The following is an 18,672-nucleotide window of genomic DNA, read 5'->3' as shown; positions in this document are numbered from 1 at the left end:
CCCATGACACCGGACATTGGGCAAGGCGGCTGCGCTGCGTTAGAAGACAGTGTTGTGTTGGGAAGGTGTCGCGGCGAGGCCTTGTTGAAAAGCTTAAGGCAAGAAAGGAAAGATAAAAGTGAAGAAAGAGAGGAGGAATATAAGAGGATTGAGTGGGGGTTGAAAAAGTATACCAATGAGAGGAAATGGAGAGCGTTCGTTTTATTCAGGGGAGTGGAGGAAAAATTATGAAATTCTTCAACAAATATTTGGCTTTAAAAGCATTCAACGTTGAGAATGACGGTGTTGTAATCATTATAAAAACAATTTTGTGTGCTCAATATTAGTTATGAGAATAACGATTTTGTAATCATTATAAAACCAATATAAATGAAATTTCATTTATTTCTAGCAGAGACAATATCGACATGTGGGTGGACAAATTTAGTAAATGCATTGCTCTCACATGTTTGGCAAAATTACAAAACCTAATGGACGCGTTGGATGGCAAGTGAATTTAAACTTGAACACAAAGTTCAATGTAGAGGTAATTATTTTTAAATTACTTGAGTTACACGTTTGTTACTTTTTATTTTTCCTTCATGTTGGGCTATTTGATTGGGCCTTAGTAGTTTTAATATTGCACCAATCCAATAACTATCAGTTGGGCTTTTTCCATATAAATGAAATTGTCTCAGATTCTTGTTTAGAAAAGTAGATAAAAACATAAAAGAAAAGAAAAATAAGGAGAGAGAGAGAGAGAGAGAAAAGCGACGCCGTATGAACATCAGCCTTCTGTTCCTCTCTCTCACTCTTCCTCGTTCTCTCTCTCTCTCTGTCTCTCTCTCTCTCTCTCTCTCTCTCGCATAAACTTGCAGAGGAGGAAACCGTAGCAAAACCCTAGTTCCTCCGTCGCCAAATCGATTCCGATCAGCGCGTGCCACCGCCAAATTCAAGGTAAATTCGCTTTATTCATACTGCAAATTTCAGCTTTCTCGCTTTAATCTTCGTTTCATCGTTCGTTAAATCCACGTTCTGTGTAATCTGGAAACAGTCACTGCAAGATGACTCAAGACGTGGAGATGAAGGAGGTCCCGGCGCCTTCCAATTCAGTTTCTTCGGCTTCTCCGTCAACACTACACAGTAAGTCTACCATCTGCATCCATAGTATTATATGTACATATATCTGTAAAACCCTAAATTCCCCGCATTTTTTGTATAGTTTAAGTAAGTTAGTGGTAGCTTGTCGAACTGGGTGTGTGGGATTTGACTTTAGACTTTCAAATTTTACTGGGTTTGTTAGATTTGAAGGAGATTGCTTCACTCCTTGAGACTGCTGCTTATACCCGTGAGGTTAGGCGAATTGTGCGTGCCGTTAGGCTAACGATGGTGTTGAGGCGGAAGCTGAAGGTTTCTGTGATTTCAGCATTCCTCAATTTTGCCCTTACACCAGGATCTGAGGTTCATAGCCGCTTATTGTCATTTCTTCCCAAGGTGATTTTGGATATACCGTATTGAATTTTGGATTTGAGATGGTGTATTTGATGTTCTTGTTTAGTTTTGAGCACTGTGAAAGTGGAACATTTGGTTGTACAGGATGATGAACAAGATATGGACGTTGATACCGCAACATCTGCTACTCAAGTTCCCGCAAAGCATGCCTTGCCAGAGTTAGAGATGTACTCCTACTTGCTTGTGCTCATTTTTCTGATTGATCAGAAAAAGTACATTGAGGTGAAGCAGTATACTTGTAACATGTTATTACATCTCGCTCTGGATAGTTTACTTGTTAAAAGTTGAAGCTCATATTTTTTGTGATAACATTGAACTTGCTGCCCTTTAGGCTAAGGCTTGTGCCTCGGCAAGCATTGCTCGTATTAAGAACTTGAATAGGAGAACCATTGATGTTCTGGCATCCAGGCTGTACTTCTATTACTCCCTTAGCTATGAACTCACTGGTGATCTTGCAGAAATTAGAGGGTGAGTTAAATGCTATCGTGATATTTAGGTACAAATGTCTTTGTTTTCTTTCCGCGTTTCTCTTGTTCCTTTACGACTAAATTTTTCACTCATTCCTTCACAGAAATCTCCTGAATCTTCACCGGATTGCAACTTTGCGCCATGATGAGCTGGGCCAGGTAATTTTTTTATATTGTAAGCTACTGTTCCTGTCCCACTGTTTTCTTACTCGTGGATAATAATGTGATGCAGGAAACACTTCTTAACCTTCTGCTTCGCAATTACCTCCACTATAACCTGTATGATCAGGCTGAGAAACTGAGGTCCAAGGCACCCAGATTTGAGGCTCACTCAAACCAGCAGGTCAGGCTCAATTATATGAATCTGTAGCTTTAAACTATGTATCTAGGATCACAATGAATGTAAATGTATGGGTCAGTCTTTTTTTTTGTAATTTATAATCAACTTCTAATCTTATGCATGTGTGTAATGAAGGTGATGCGACATAGGTACTGTGAGAAGTTTTTGGTGACTTGTTTTTTCCTTGAGATGGGTGCTGTTTCTTGAATATTTTGCTTTCTTTAGTATTTATTTGGGTTCATTCGTATTTTCTGACTGCTTCATCTCTCTTTTAATTCTTATCATAGAAAAAGAAAGATGTATTGTGATAGCATGCTGGTCTATCTTGTGTTTTTGCATTCTTGAACTTTCATTCATGCTTGTTATCAATGGATCGCAAAGCTTCGATCTATTTCATGTCTTAATCATATTCTTGTAACGTGTTGGTTTAGCATGTGGTTTTGCCTTCTTCCATGGTCAATCATGCTTACTATCAAGAACATTTTACTGCTCTGTTAGCACGTTGCAATTTGTGTATAAATTCCACTCTTCTTTTGTGTCTATATTTCAGAATGTTTTAAATTAAATGTTAATGATTTCTGTTCTCTTGGGAATAAGCTTAGTTATTTCTGAGAGGAAAGTATACAATTTCTTCACTTCTCTTGTTTTAATCTTTCCTTGGCAACTTTAAGGGAAACAAGGAGGGTCATTGGGAAGTATGTAGATTTTACCACCAGACTGTTCTCATAAAGTCAATTTATACTAGCTTAAAACTTTGTGGTAGAGGATGTATACATGAGAGCAAAAGCATCTATTTCCTCAGTTGTGGTTCCTCTCTTTCTAACTGCAAGATGCATATTCTGATTTGACAATATTCTCTTGCAGTTCTGTCGGTATCTCTTTTACCTAGGAAAGATCAGAACAATTCAGTTGGAGTACACTGATGCAAAGGAGTCCCTCCTGCAAGCTGCTAGGAAAGCCCCTATAGCAGCCCTGGGTTTTCGGATTCAATGCAACAAGTGGGCAATCATTGTGCGCTTATTGCTTGGAGAAATCCCTGAGAGAACCGTTTTTATGCAAAAAGGCATGGAGAAGGCTTTGAGGCCATACTTTGAACTAACAAATGTAAGTCTGGATTTCTCGAAAACCTTCAACTCTGAACTCTAAACTTTACTCTCTTATCAAGTTTGAGAATAATGATTTCTGTTGAATAGTAGTAATGCAGTATGTGATGCTGGGATGGCCTCCTTGGAATCAACTCCTGATTAGGCCATGAGCTTTTTTCTACTGCTGGTTTTGATCAAGACAATTTGTTTTTTCAGGCTGTGAGAATCGGTGACTTGGAGCTATTCAAAAATACTGCGGAGAAGTTCTCGAATGTATTCAATGCAGACAGAACCCACAATTTGATTGTTAGGCTGCGACATAATGTCATAAGAACCGGGTTGCGTAACATCAGCATCTCTTATTCCCGCATTTCTCTGGTTGATGTTGCTAAAAAGTTGCGATTGGACTCTCCAAACCCGGTTGCTGATGCTGAAAGCATTGTCGCCAAGGCAATCCGAGATGGTGCAATTGATGCTACCCTGGATCATGCAAATGGATGGATGGTGTCAAAGGAAACTGGGGATATCTACTCTACTAATGAGCCCCAAGCTGCATTCGACACGAGAATTGCGTTTTGCCTTAATTTGCACAACGATGCAGTGCGAGCGCTTCGATTCCCGCCAAATTCCCACAAGGAGAAAGAAAGTGCTGAGAAGAGGAGGGAGAGGCAACAACAGGAGCAAGAGCTTGCAAAGCACATAGCTGAGGAAGACGATGATGAGTTTTGAAGCAGTTACATCTACGCTCTGTGCAATGCTCTCAAAAAGCTATCCGCGTTTCCTTGAAAATGTCTATCAAGAACATTTTGGTTCCTTGTCTGATTGACCCGGGATAGTGCCTGTTTCCGTTTATGTTAAAGATTTGTTGTGTTGAGCCTGAGCGACCTCTTTCAATCATATTTTGAGGTTGCTTGTTTCATTCCGTTATATATGATACGAACATTGAATATTTGACATTTTTCACCAGACATTGAACATGTTTATCAGGTTGCCTTGGTAGTGCCTTCTTGCATGCTGTCATTCGTTCTTATGTGATTTTGGTTGACAAAATCTAAAATTATGTGATTTTGGTTTGACGCATGATGGAATACACAATCTATTTCTAAGGGATGTGGTTCAGATCATAATGAAACTTTTCGTGCTAGTGGTTGAGGACAGATTACAGGTCCGTATGTCACACGATACATCTTGAGTTCGATTCATGGCGTTGGTGAATCACACGATGGTAGAATGCCTATGTGAGTCTTCCCGGCCCCCATAAGGGTGGACTGCTGTGGCGTGCTTGTCAAGTTTCCCGTGCCCTTTTCTTCTTCATCCAGCTACTCGGTTTTAACATGTTTACAACCCTTTTTCTCCTCTTCGTTTTGATACGTGCCTTTAGAGACGGAGATGTCTTAATTTGCAATTTTAAATGAATGTACAAGTTGAAGAAAGCCATAACTCAATTCGTTGCAATCCACAAACTCGGCATTTAAAAATAAATCTTGTGTTAAATTACACAGAATGATCTGATTTACACAAGTCGTTTGAATATCATATCGTCAATCTTTGGTGCAAAGTGCCAAATGTTACAAACTTTACAATATGTTGGAAAGGAAGAATCGCAAATGGTTTCATCTCTAGTAGAATTGAAGTGATGCAATTTCTAATTCTAACGTCTTTCGGGATACAAAACATATGAGCCTATCTAATTCCACTTTGCAGGTGAGAAATGTGAATGAACTCCACCCATTCAATAAAGAGAGACTCAGAAAGTTCAGTTACGATCCTGTCTTGATCATTCACCCGGTTGAACTCAAGCCAAATGACTTGACGATTGTGCTTACCCTTTCTGCAAACGTTTTTGAGGTTATCTTTTTGCCTGGCTCATGAAACGGGTTTGAAATTGCATCCACATAAGCAGCATGGAATCTCCTGAAAAACTATACCACAAATCGACCAGTCAGAGGGATCACACAAACTTTGTTGCATGTACAGACAACAGTCAGTAAAGATCGCATATATACAACATACTTAGCATTTACAAAAACTAGTAACCACCTACACTATGAAAATGGCAGGACAGGGTATTGTAACCGATTTAAACAAACAGAGCAATCCAAACAATTCTAGAATGCATACTCTCGAGAAACGTAACAGCTGCCTACTGTTATTTTAAGAAGTACATGATGGCAGGAAATAAACATGTTAAAGTTTGGGAAAACTTGTAATATATGCAATTCTTCTCAACGGAACTACTGCCACAATATTTTATATCACTTATTCTCGCGTCTCATTAAACTATGCATGAACTAAGGTGGATTAAGAGGGATTTCAATCTCTCAAAACTAGTTGAAGTCAGACATTCGAATCAAATTTTAATCAATCTTCAGTGTACAATGTACATAAACATGGTAAGGACATTCTCTCACTGGAGGAAGCAAAGTGGAGATATCAATTTGCAGTCCTCTGGCTATGCGCTGACGGGAAAAAATTTCAAACTAAAACCTATAATATCCATTCGCCGCTCCAATGACAAACGAAATCTTGCATTTGTCCTCCATGACAAAGTAAACAGTACATACAACTATCAGTCTAATTCCCGTTAAATCTACACAATCCCCCTAAGTTCCAATACCCTAAATATCATAGGGAGTTCCATTTCTTCCTATACACTTGCATCCTCAGCTTACTATTTAAGTCGTTTCCTAAAAAACGAAAAAAAAAAAATCTTGTTTCAAATGGATGCATATAAACATAGCCACTAACATACGTTTAAAACATCGTAGGATTGATGAAAAATTGCTGAGAAAAATCTATATCATGTTCAAGTTTTCGCAAAAATTGTTTTTTCGGGAAGTTATTCAGAGCAAATACTCACATTTTTAACATCTGCATCCTTGACATCAAGATCGGTAGTTACCAAGATAAACTTCACTTTCGTATTAGTCAAATAGCCATAACTGCAAACAAAATCACCATATAAGAACACCAAAGATCAATACATTTATGCTAAACATACCCAATAACAAACAACAAAAGTACTCACACTTTGTAATTCTCAGTTGGATAGAGCAAACCCAAGAATGTCTCATTCAATGTCGGTCCGGACTTTTTCGGATTGTTCACTACAAAATCACACAAAAATGCACAAACTTTACATAAATTCTAACTAAAATGCACAAACTTCACATAAATTCTAACTAAAATACACAAACCCAACAATCAAAGGCCTAATTTTCAGCTAAATAAAGCAGACCCAAAGATGATTTCAGTGTTTCGTGCATTTCCAATTCGATCAACAGAAAAACCAAAACTATGTAGCAGAACCAAGAAGTGAAATTTTCAAAAAGTACCGGAGGCCCAGATCCGAATTCTGAAATTTGTTTACCTCGCTCGTCGACGACGTCGAGGGAGCAGTGGACGATGTGGCGGAGCTTGAGGGCGTCATCGGCGTCGGTGAAGCTTTGAATGTAAAGTGGGTTGTTCTGGTGGCCAACGACGGCGACGCAGACGATCATCTTCTCCAGCTCGGCTTTCAGTTTGTTTGCTTCAGTGGCGACAACGATATGATGCCGCGTTTCGACGTGTCGCGGTCCCGGGAGTTAGTTATGACGTCTTTTTAGTATATGTGTAGTGGATCTGGGCTGTCTACATCTACCGGGTCTTTTAACTACATTTACAGCGCATTGTTTTGGGCCTCAGGCCCATTAAGAAAATTTAGAGAAAAAAATAAGATTAAATATTCTGAGTTCAAATTTTATGAACGACTCTATGCCTGTTTATGGTTGCCCATTGCCTTGAGGTGATAACGTTAGCAATAATCCACGCCAATTGTTTAAAGAGAAAAATAAAAGTCAATTGGTCTCCTCCATTTCCTGTCCATCGTTCATGCCTCAAACGTTTACTTATGACAATAGAATGGTAATTTGCTATCTAAGTTACCTGTTGACCTTGAAGCAATCCTCCCTTGCAAGAAAAGGCTACCTTGCCTAGTCAGTGAAACTCTCACACATATCTCTCATTGTCCAAAGAAACCACAATCAATTTCTTTTCTTATAGTTTTCACGCGATAATTAATATTGAGGTATTTTAATTCAAGAACCAAATTCAAATAAGAAAAGTAATTACGTACTCATCTCAACAAATTCATTAATAGAGACTGGCCAATTATAAACGTTTAGGGGTCATTGGCTTAAATTAATGTTCATGGTGGAAATTGGATAATTATAAAAAGTTCAAGAGATAATTGTTTAAAATTAAAATTTATGAGAAAAATTGGCACATAAGTTTGAGGAGGAAATCTGCGAGTATCTTATTAGTATTTGGTACTTTAGACGTCGTTTTAGAATGGAACGAAATTTGTTCAACAAAATCATGATTGATGTTTGCAATCATGATTCATACTTTGTGTAAAAGAGGGATGCTTTTGGTGCTAAATTAATGGTATTCTCTCAAAAGACGTGGAGAGACTAATAACACCTTCCTCCATCTCCCATGCTATCTAGATTAGTTTCTTCATCCCTCCTCCAACTGTCGACTCCACATCGCAGCGGCGTCGGTGGTGAAGCGGCTTGGCAATTGACGTCGCACTCCGCCTGAGTGCGGAGGACGAGTTTGGTGCAGCCTTGGACTTGAAGCTTGCAGACGATGACTGATCGGGCAAGGCCATGGTGGTCCGTGGACATGTAAGGATGAGGTGCCTGCTTGTCTACTTGTTGACAGAGAAGATGAGTGCTTGGATATTTGATGAAGAAGAAAATTGGAGCGTTCGATTAGGCAAATAGCGAGTGTTTGGCTAATTACGAAAAATTGTGTAAAGTGCCAGCTGTTTTAATATTATTGGTCCCCTTTCCTCACATCAAATGGTGGGAATAATTAGTCATCACATTCTTTGATATTAGATTTGGTGACTTGTCATTTTCTCATACTTGTACGTTTGTAAAGAAAATTATACAATAAAATACACAATATTCATAAATTGTAATTTGAATACAACATGACATTTTCACATCAATCTTGTTAATGAGATTCTACTCAATTGATATGCGATTATTTGACCCAAAAAAAAAAAATGTGATTAGAGGGGGTGAAGGTATCTTTGTACATGTCTTTTAGAAACTCTAAAACACAATCCAAGTATATCACTTCTTAGCATGTAGAGCATCTAACATTCGAGGTTTTATATTCAATTTTATTTTTCCTTACCATCTCTTGTCCAATTATTTGGTTTTAAAGATCTAAAAATGGTGTTGCGTTATCTTTCTTGTCAAGTCCCTTTTTATGTTGACCATTGTTAATATGGGCGAACAATATTATTATTACTTTTTTGGTCTTAATTCATAAAAACAATAGATGCTTTTGTTTATTCTAGGTATAATATCTTGTTAGAGTGAGTTGTAAAGTTTTTTTAGTTACAAAATTTAAAAAAATATAGAAAACAACAGGTTCAAGTTCGAATTCACCTCCTCAAATAATTTGAAAAAGAAAAAAAAAATCTTGAATTGAAAGAGAATTTAAAATATTTGAAAAAAAAAGAGAATTTAGAATGTCATTATTCTTTTTCTTAAATGGAAGCACCTCCCAAATCAACGACTTCCGAATTACGAAAATACCCCTTACGTTTCTTCCAGCTCCGCCCCCTGGCAATATATTCTCCGTGACACAGGTTTAGAACCTCTGTTCAAAAAATCAGCAGGCTCTTCTCGTTCTCTCTCTGTCGTCTTCTTCCTCCATCAGAGTACCTCTCACCCCGAACTCCCAGATTTCGTCAGGTAAATTCTCATACAACCCCTTCCTGCAATCATCTTATTACAAATCGCTCCAAATTCCATTTCTTTGATTAATTTTCATCTTTTTTTCTCATTTCCATCCGATTTCAAATGGGTTGGATTGAAATCCATGATAAAACAAACAATCTAACAAATATGCTATTTTCCATCGATTTGTGCTATTACGCTTTTTCCAGTTTCATTGTTTTTGAATTGAGTGTTGGGTTGGTCTGCTAAATGTGAGCTGCTGTAGGCTTTCTAAGCTGCAATTTTATTGATAAAATTAGTTTTTTTATTTACCCAAATCATCCTATAAGTTTTTGAATCCGATTGGACTATTGGGTTCTACGTTTTTATCAATTTGCGGATTTGTTCATGCCTATAAACTTTTCTTATCTTAACGTGATTGGAGTCTGATGCTAGTATTAAGTTCTTATGTTGGATGAATATCATGTATTCGACATGTGTCTGTTTGTTGAGTTAGTTTTTCGGGTTTGAAACTCTTCGGTATCGACTTGTAGTGTGGTATTGATTTTCCATCTGGGAGATAGTCAGTTCATTGGGATTATGTATTAACTCTGTTGTAATTAGACTCTTTTTATAACTGGAGCTTTATAAAGCAACTCACTTTTTCGGTTAAAGTAGTAATCCGTAGAACTCTATAGTTGCCCAGAAGCTTTTTGAAGGTGGAAAACATGGGTTTCGCTTTATGATTAAGTTGATAATTTATCAATGATAAAAATGTGTTTCCTTTCTCTTAAGAAGATGATAAATCTCAAAATTTTGCTATCCGTTTGGGTTGTATTATGATTTCAGCTTGACACTAGGTACCACATTTATTGCCTGCTGTCAGTTTTGGATGGGAACCAAGGAGCATGACACTGTTTTTAAAGATGACGAGCCTACTACTATTGGCCACGATAATACTTCGTTGAGCCAGGTTGAGTCTTCAACAAGCGCAGTTCTTTGTGATTCAAATGTAAATATTGAAAGTAATGAAGTTAAAAGGTTAAGTGAGGTTGTCAGCAACATTAACAATACCCCATATATTTATAGACAAGATGTCGTGAGGAGCAAGAGTGGTATGACTGGGATTGTAACTGAGGTTGCTGGTGATTCAGATTCTGATAGTAGCATCATTGATGAGGAGGATGATGATGAAGATGATTACTACGATGATGATGAGAATGAGGAAGAAGGTGGTAATAACAATAATACTACTCATGGGAATAGTGACAAGAACAAAAATGGTAGTAATGATAAGACTGGTCCCCTTCCTGCTGACCAAGTTCGAGTACTTTGGATGGATGAGACAGAGTCAACCCAAAATATTAATGATGTAACGGTTGTTGATCGAGGGTTCGTACATGGGGATTTTGTTGCTGCTGCTTCTGACCCAACTGGGCAAGTTGGTGTCGTGGTGGATGTCAATATCTCTGTTGATCTATTAGCTCCTGATGGGTCAGTCATAAAAGACCTTTCATCCAATGAATTAAAACGTGTGAGGGAGTTCACTGTGGGTGATTATGTGGTCCTTGGTCCCTGGCTAGGTAGGATTGATGATGTTTATGATAATGTGACAGTTTTGTTTGATGATGGTTCTGTGTGTAAAGTTATGAAAGCAGATCCGATGGACCTGAAACCAGTTTCCAAGAATATGCTTGAAGATGTGCATTTCCCTTACTACCCAGGGCAGCGTGTGAGGGCAAGGTCATCAGTTTTCAAGAATGCTAGGTGGCTATCTGGCTTGTGGAAACCTAATCGCGTGGAAGGTACTGTTACTAAGGTTACAGTTGCTTCAGTATTAATTTATTGGATAGCTTCTGCTGGCTGTGGGCCAGATTCTTCTACTGCACCTGCTAAAGAGCAGGTTCCCAAGAACTTGAAATTACTGTCTTGTTTTACGCATGCAACTTGGCAATTGGGTGATTGGTGTCTTCTCCCCTCATCAGTGTCATCGTCTTCCCTTCCTTTAGACAAGGGATCATCAGAATTAGAACTTAATGATTCTGTAAGCAGTGAGTTAGAACCTAGTCAAATGGGTAGTAAGTGTGATTCAGAAGAGAGTGCGCTAGATGAATCAAATGGAAATCATGAATCCATGGAAATCGATCCAGTATCTGTATTAGATGGAAACAATGGAAATACTGGAAGGAATACATCTGTTGAATCTAGTTCCTTTAATAGTTCATTGTCAGTTTCAAAGGAGCCTGTTCATGAAACTTGGCCTCTTCATCGCAAAAAAATCCGCAAAGTTGTGGTTAGGAGAGACAAGAAGGCACATAAGGAAGAAAATTTTGAAAGATCCTTTTTGATTGTCAATACCAAGACGACAGTTGACGTGGCATGGCAGGATGGCACAACAGAACTTAAACTGGACTCAAAAGATTTAATTCCGCTTGATAGTCCGGGTGACCACGAATTTGTTGCTGAACAGTATGTGGTGGAGAAGGCGACTGATGATGGTGATGATGCTTATGAAGCTAGGCATGTTGGGCTTGTGAAAAGTGTCAATGCCAAGGAGAGAACAGCTTGTGTAAGGTGGTTAAAGCCAGTTTCCAGACCAGAAGATCCTAGAGAGTTTGACAAAGAGGAAATTGTGAGCGTCTATGAGCTTGAGGGGCATCCGGATTATGATTACTGTTATGGGGATGTTGTTGTCAGATTATTGCCAGTTTTTGTCTCTGCACAAACTGCTTCAGGTACAGAATTCGATGAGGAACCAAAACAACAAAACGGACCATGCGAGCTTAGTTCTGCTTCTACAAAAAAAGATCTATCTAGTGATGAAGCTTGTTTGGACTTCTCAGATCTTTCTTGGGTTGGAAATATAACTGGTCTTAAGAATGGGGATATTGAAGTTACATGGGCTGACGGGATGGTTTCTATGGTATGTTCATTTACCTGATTTCAAGTTATCACTCTTGTTTTCTTGTCCACGCTTTGACTGTCAATCAACCTAAAACTTTGTATCAGTAACTTAGATTTGATTAGATTGACAACATCAGCACTATTACTTCTTGGTTCTAACCTCTTCTCTGCATAAAATGGTTCAGTTTAATGTTAAGGGTGGCTTATCTTTTATTGGAATTGTTAGTTATATTGATTAGGATGAAAGAATCTAGTCAAAGGGATGTAAACCATGTCATATAAACTTTTGATCCAAGAGAGTATGAGAGGAGTAGAAACTCATGGGAAGCTTCTGATGGTAAGCAGCTGCTCGAAGAATGGTGGGTGTAAAACAAAATTGGGATCTTTTTTGGATATTTTGGTTTGGATTATTATTTGATCTCAAGATATTTTCTTATTGGTGTTTTACCTTGCTGTGGCATAAGGATAACTAAATTTGTGCTTGCTTGTTTTGCAGAATTTAATCATATTTTAAAATTTGTGGAAGTTTTCCATGTATTTCTGATGCAGTTAATCGATCTTTGTTATGTTACTAGGTTGGACCTCAAGCAATTTATGTTGTTGGCCGAGCTGATGATGATGACTCTATCGATGCTGGAAGTGATGTTAGTGATGCTGCTAGTTGGGAAACGGTTAATGATGATGAGACGCCTGCACTATGTGCCCCTGCGATCACAGAAGAGGTTTGTTTCTGTTTGAAATAGCAGTATATTTCACCATATTTACAATCCAATACCTGCCCAAAGAATAATTACATTGTTCCATGTATTTCAAGATGATGTTTCTTCATCTGGGAGAGAGGAGCTTTGGGCCACTAGGCCTAATTGTAATCCTCCCTCTTTAAGAACATGAGTTTTTGAGTTTATTGTCTCTTAAAGTATTATTACAGTGACAGACTGGGTACTTGTATTGGGGGAAATTGATTCTGATTACTTGAATTCATCATACTGGGAAACTGATTTCTTTTTTTCTTTATGGGAGTCTGACCAATCATATGGTTTTTCTCCGAGATGAATTTATTCTTTTCGTAGAGTATAAATTGTTGTATAGAGAAGACGTTAAATATACTTTATTTGGTTTGATTCTTATTGTTGACTAAGATGAGAAAATTGATTTTCAGGAAGTCCGGCTACAAAATTCCTTTGGTATGAATTTTGAAGCAGAAGAAAGTGGAGAGAACAATTCTGGAAGGAACCCAGCATTGTCTGTTCCCTTGGCTGCACTCAGGTTCGTTACCAGACTGGCGCATGGTATATTCTCAAGGGGACAAAGGAATGTGGATTCAAATTCTTCGGATAATGAAGGTGAGGGCGAAGGTGAAGTTGAGCCTCGGGAAGTGGAAATTTCTCAGGGAAGAGATCATGGTGAAGATTCCAGCTCTCAGAATTCTAATGTAGTGGATCCTTATGGTCTAGAAATAAATAGGGCAGAAGAAGAGACAAATGTTACCCCACAGGCTGCAGAAATGTTGGATGCAGCAGAAGTTCTATGCAACTTAAACACTGAAGAATCAGATTCTATAGAATGCACTAAGGATGATGCTTGCAGTTTCAAACGCTTTGATATTGCCAAAGATCCTTTGGATCATCATTTCCTTTGTGCAGCTGGGCAGGTGTTTTTTCTATTTCATTTTCAACCCGAATATTGCTTTGTATTCTTGAAGGATTCCTCTTTCTGTAGCACGGAGCTACTATAGATTAGGTATAGTAAGCTATAGACAAGGATACATTTTTTTTCCTAAGAAAATAAAATAAGGCGGTTAGGATATATTTGTCTATTTGATTTTCCTGTTTCTTTTCCTGCTATATATTTGATTTGACATACAAGAACTAAGGAACTGGAAATTGTTATCCACGACTAAAGCCTGTCATTTTATTCTGACCTTGTTAATTGGTTTAGTCATTTTGTTACATAATGACCATATGTGGTTGTTGAGTTATAAAACAAGGACTGTCCTCAGACTTCTAACCTGTTTTCACATTAAATGATACTTACAGAATACCAGTGGAAGAAAGTGGTTGAAGAAGGTTCAGCAAGATTGGAACATCCTTCAAAATAACCTTCCCGGTAAGGGTTCAGTTTCTTATTTTGACGATCACTATCTGTCCCATATTAGAAACACTTGATTTTAACAGTAAATTTTAAGCAGATGGGATTTGTGTACGAGTGTATGAAGACCGAATGGATCTCTTGAGGGCAGTTATAGTTGGGGCTTATGGGACACCGTACCAAGATGGCCTCTTCTTTTTTGATTTTCACCTCCCTCCAGAGTACCCTGATGTTCCTCCGGTTAGAACTACTTTTTATTATTTATTAATCTTTGGTTCCGCTATCATTTCTTTTTTCTTTCTTTCTTTTTATTACAACATTTTTTGATGCAAGGAAAGGCATTTATTCCTCGTTCTCTGAATGGATTTGTGTGTTACAGACAGCATACTATCATTCTGGTGGCTGGCGGATAAATCCAAATCTATATGAAGAAGGCAAAGTGTGTCTTAGTCTTTTGAATACTTGGACTGGCAGAGGGAATGAAGTATGGGATTCAAAGTCTTCTAGCATCCTTCAAGTTCTTGTTTCACTCCAGGGGTTGGTGCTAAATTCTAAGCCATATTTTAATGAAGCTGGCTATGATAAGCAGGTCGGGACGGCTGAAGGAGAGAAAAATTCATTGTCCTACAATGAGAATACTTTCTTACTGAACTGCAAGACAATGATGTATCTTATGCGGAGGCCACCAAAGGTGATGCTTCCCTTATCTTTGTTTAATTTAATTTTGCCTGGTGATAGGGGTCCTATATTAGTTGGATATTACTCAATCTGTTGATGTATTCTTTTTCATTCGAGTTGGGTGCATTACAAGGCATCATGAAAAATATTAATTTTACTCGATGTTTTGTTTATATTTGCTAAATACTTGGCGAACGCTCTTTATGTTTTATGTTGTGTGGTAATTTTACAAAGAAAGTCATATTTGTTGCATTTATCTTTGACTCAATAATGTTTATTAATAGTACTGTTGGCATGTCTAGGACTTTGAAGAGCTCATCAATGACCATTTCCGGAGGCGTGGTTATTATATCTTGAAGGCCTGTGATGCATATATGAAAGGCTATTTGATTGGTTCTCTCACTAAAGATGCCTCTCTTAGTGATAAGAGCGATGTAAATTCAACTTCGGTTGGTTTCAAGTTGATGTTAGCTAAGATTGTGCCAAAGCTTTTCTCGGCCCTGAGTGCGGTTGGAGCTAATTGTCAAGAATTTAAGCATCTGCAACAATCGTAACACAGGCATGGAGATTCTATTTGCCAAGATCTCGGATCCATCAAGCCGAAAAGGTCAATCCGTTTTGATCAGTTGTTATTTTCTGAAGATTTCGGATACTTTGTCAATGTAGAGGGCTTTCCCGTTCTATTTGAATTCATTTTTTTTTAAACTCAATAGAAACTGAAAGCCTGTCCCATTTTAGGTTAGAATTCAGCTATCCCCGGGCGTATATACCTGGTCATAAGGCAGACTATCTCCTGTTTTAGGCATGGCGGCGTTTGTCGGGGCAAAGTTGCCGGCACTCCCTGTATTTTCATAAACGATGTTGCCATAACTGGTGGTAGCTTTTGGCAGGGGCTTTCTGCTGTTGCAAAAGCGACCAAAGATTTGCATTCGCTTTCCGTTTGGTCCTTGTTCAGAATTTGTATGGATTGAATTGATATTATATCAGATTAACTATGTGAATTGGCTTCTCACCATTCATTTCAACCCTTTGCCTCATTTGTTCTGGACTTCAGCTTTATGTTCTTACTCAACATTGTAAATTAATCAAGATTTGATTTGAAATCGAAGATTTTCGAACAATTTTTTCACTTTTAAGAATGCTGATGCCTGATATCAGTTGGATTGAGCCATCTGTATTCCAAGAACAACTTGGGTAGAATTGCAGCCACATCATCCGGAGGGCACCTTTCACGCAAGTGACCCTTTCTATTTGGTCGCTTAATGGGAATGTTGTTCTGGGTCAATGTGAGAGTTGCTCTAAGCAAGCATGAGATGCGGCAGTGCTTGAACGGCTAGATTGAGATTGTTAAAATCCAACCGTGAAACTTGGCATCCAATGCACCAGTATATTCCATACACCAATGCATTGTAGACTTTTCGTCTCATTGCCGTGTAATTGTACTATAAATTTAAATTAGATTGTTATTTAGGTGAAAGACTAATGGATGTCATGTTGGTTTGATTTCCATAAAAACTCCTCTAAATCCTATCATTTTCGAACAAACATCTAACTCGTCATTCAACAATCTGTTAAAAACACCAGAATTATGTCCAAGCGAAATCATAAATTTCTGTAACATAAGTAATTGAGATCCGAATGAACCTAACAATCCTGTTCAAGCTAATCAGCATAACTTACATGATGAGATTTGCACAACACTTATATTATTAATAACAAAAAAGAACAGTATACGATCAAAGATCCAAATCTGAATAGACAAGACAAAAATAACAATAACAATAATAAAAATCTCCTCACTGATTTGCTAAGGGTGCGATCACCACTCTTCTGCAATGCTTAAACTCAATCTACTTTCACTACTTAGTGCAAACTTTAGGATTCCATGTGATGATTTTGTCGGTAATTACTATAACTTCCTTGGTTATTAAAGTTCCGTTGCTCCCCTGATATGCCACAAGAAAGATATGTGAGTTTCATGCAAAAGTTCCCCAGCAAGCAAGAAGATCCACATTGCTATTCTAGCTGAGGTTAGGCTTAGTATTTCACACTATAAATCTATGGAAGGCTTATCCGAAGGCAAAAGCTTGCAGGAACGTTGAATCACTGAAACAAATGAGAATTCACTGCGGAAAATGCAGCTTCTTCACAATTTATACAGTACCATTGGAAGGTGGAATGTGCCCTAGAACTAAGTGCCTGAATTATGGATTCTATACAAATTTGAGTTAGAAGTTCAGGAATTTAAAGATGAAGATGAAACAATTGCAACAGATTCGAATTACTTAACAATAAGATGCTACACCAATTCGTCCTCTGATGGTTTAACGGTTTAACCGCTCTTGAACACCACGCAGTTCAATGTTAACAATTACAAGTCACTCATCTCATTTCGATCTACAAGAACCTAAATTTCAATTAATCAGAAAGTATCATCACTATCGTAATCATTCACAGCTACTTAAAATCTAATACGCCGTCTTAAACTTCAAAAAGCTCATCTAATATCCAATTTTTCTCAGCAACAAACTTGTACACCCAAATTATAGTTCAAGGCTTAAGCATTTTCAGAACCACACCACTATTCTATCAAGCTCTCGCCTTTTCAAAATACCGCCTTTTATCCATTCCAAATAAGGCACATCGAAATCAGTTGTTCAACTTCAATTCTCACCCAAATGCTCCCAGTCATACATACCATTGCTAAATCAAAAATTCAACATTCAATTGCCATTTTTATGTTCACTTTCATCTCAATAAACATCAAGAAAACGAAAATTAAATTAAAAAGGAAAGATAAATAAAAAGCAAGGATAAACAAGTACCAGGCAAAGATGTTCACAGACCGCCGGTCTTGATGAGCCTTCTCCTGGCCAAAAACCTAGCCACGGGAGGAGTAAGCGCCAGAGTAATAGGAACCCGAATCGGGAACAGAGCCTTGTTGCAGAGCAAAGCTAATGCCAGAGCACCACCAGTCGAAGCCGCGAGCTCAGCCGTCCGACTCCTCTCCTTCTCCACAACCACAGCCGTCGATTGCCCATTTTCCGATATGGGTCCGGCCCGAAACTCCGACCCATCGGAGATTACAGGTGGGTTCTCTGGGTTTTCGTCTTTGGAGGACACGCTCCCCATGTGAAGCTTGTCCAGCAACGATTCGACGTCGACGTTGTTCTTGATGGCGACATAGAGGCCCGTGATCGAGGCAGCTGAGACTGAGAAATGGACGCCAAGTGCGACCTTGCCGTACTTCTTCAGGAGCTCTTTGAATCGACCGCCGGTGGCGACGGAGGCCATTGATGGAGAAAATAAAGATGGGATTTTTTGGGGGGAAGTCGGTGAAGATTTTCTGAGAAGGAGGCACTAGGGTTTCTGGTAATCTGGGTTACTGGGTTTTCTTAACTTAATTTTGTTGTTTGGGACAAGAAAGATGGGATTACTTGGTGATGGGTTAAAGTCTCTCAGTCTGTTTAATGGTTATTGGAGCTGCCAAGTGGTTGGTTATGGGCCTCACTCTGCCTTTGTTGGGCCAATTGGTAATGTCCACAATCAAAACTTCATGCTTGATCCCTTTTTTTCTTCGGCCCTTAACTTATACTTAATAACCCATCTTTAGAAAATTTGGTTTTTATTCCTGGAGAGAGATATTCATCTAACCTAAATTACAAAAGGGAAAATTTGAATTTGGGTGTAAAGATGAGAGTGCATTGTTCCAGTCAATTTAGGTAAGCTTTTTTTTTTTTTTTTTTTTTCTTTCAAATTATTTTTTTGGACTTACTTCACGTCATTTGAGTACAGTCGCTTGTTACATCTAAACGTACTTTTTAATGCTTAGAGCATGAGGTAGAAAAAAGCTTAGTCTCAACATCAGTGTCGTGGGGTCTCTGGAAACTGAAAGTTAAAAA

At 38.3% G+C, this 18,672-nt stretch overlaps 4 protein-coding genes across 8 annotated transcripts; 2 read left to right on the top strand and 2 right to left on the bottom strand.

Moving 5' to 3' along the window:
- The first annotated feature begins 687 nt into the window (after nt 1–687).
- On the top strand, nt 688–4,382 carry LOC137727926 (putative 26S proteasome non-ATPase regulatory subunit 3). The gene is made up of 9 exons (XM_068466793.2): nt 688–936; nt 1,034–1,122; nt 1,283–1,473; nt 1,576–1,713; nt 1,823–1,959; nt 2,063–2,117; nt 2,191–2,301; nt 3,163–3,402; nt 3,600–4,382. The coding sequence occupies exons 2-9, from the start codon at nt 1,044–1,046 to the stop codon at nt 4,110–4,112; spliced, it is 1,464 nt and encodes a 487-aa protein (XP_068322894.2). The 5' UTR covers nt 688–936; nt 1,034–1,043; the 3' UTR covers nt 4,113–4,382.
- A 471-nt stretch (nt 4,383–4,853) lies between these two features.
- On the bottom strand, nt 4,854–8,135 carry LOC137729864 (uncharacterized). Its single transcript, XM_088677405.1, has 5 exons — nt 7,799–8,135; nt 6,754–7,693; nt 6,412–6,490; nt 6,244–6,325; nt 4,854–5,305 (listed from the first exon to the last, which is right to left on the bottom strand). The coding sequence occupies exons 2-5, from the start codon at nt 6,881–6,883 to the stop codon at nt 5,165–5,167; spliced, it is 432 nt and encodes a 143-aa protein (XP_088533531.1). The 5' UTR covers nt 6,884–7,693; nt 7,799–8,135; the 3' UTR covers nt 4,854–5,164.
- Nucleotides 8,136–9,012: 877 nt separating this feature from the next.
- Nucleotides 9,013–15,795, top strand: LOC137727814 (putative ubiquitin-conjugating enzyme E2 23). 4 transcript variants are annotated; one of them, XR_015952236.1, is made up of 9 exons: nt 9,013–9,136; nt 9,961–12,023; nt 12,580–12,726; nt 13,164–13,655; nt 14,041–14,110; nt 14,193–14,332; nt 14,472–14,783; nt 15,073–15,377; nt 15,509–15,795. XR_015952236.1 is itself a non-coding variant. In XM_068466646.2 (8 exons), exons 2-8 carry the CDS (start codon nt 9,993–9,995, stop codon nt 15,322–15,324), a joined length of 3,444 nt encoding a protein of 1,147 aa, XP_068322747.2. In that variant the 5' UTR covers nt 9,013–9,136; nt 9,961–9,992; the 3' UTR covers nt 15,325–15,795. The 4 variants fall into 4 exon arrangements, 2 of the variants coding, with proteins under 2 accessions (XP_068322747.2, XP_068322746.2); XR_015952235.1 differs by having other exon boundaries at nt 9,014–9,136; nt 9,950–12,023; XM_068466646.2 differs by having other exon boundaries at nt 15,073–15,795.
- A 561-nt stretch (nt 15,796–16,356) lies between these two features.
- LOC137727816 (transmembrane protein, putative (DUF1279)) lies at nt 16,357–18,215 on the bottom strand. 2 transcript variants are annotated; one of them, XM_068466648.2, is made up of 2 exons: nt 17,596–18,215; nt 16,357–16,716 (listed from the first exon to the last, which is right to left on the bottom strand). In XM_068466648.2, the coding sequence occupies exon 1, from the start codon at nt 18,062–18,064 to the stop codon at nt 17,609–17,611; it is 456 nt and encodes a 151-aa protein (XP_068322749.2). In that variant the 5' UTR covers nt 18,065–18,215; the 3' UTR covers nt 16,357–16,716; nt 17,596–17,608. The 2 variants fall into 2 exon arrangements, with proteins under 2 accessions (XP_068322749.2, XP_068322750.2); XM_068466649.2 differs by lacking the exon at nt 16,357–16,716 and adding an exon at nt 17,252–17,473 and having other exon boundaries at nt 17,596–18,205.
- Nucleotides 18,216–18,672: the final 457 nt, after the last annotated feature.

The sequence above is a fragment of the Pyrus communis genome, chromosome 10 (assembly GCF_041283825.1).
Source record: "Pyrus communis isolate YQ-2024b chromosome 10, ASM4128382v1, whole genome shotgun sequence".
Lineage (NCBI taxonomy): Eukaryota > Viridiplantae > Streptophyta > Magnoliopsida > Rosales > Rosaceae > Pyrus > Pyrus communis.
Note: the sequence above shows the minus strand (reverse complement) of the source record. Positions and strands in the feature narration are given on the sequence as shown.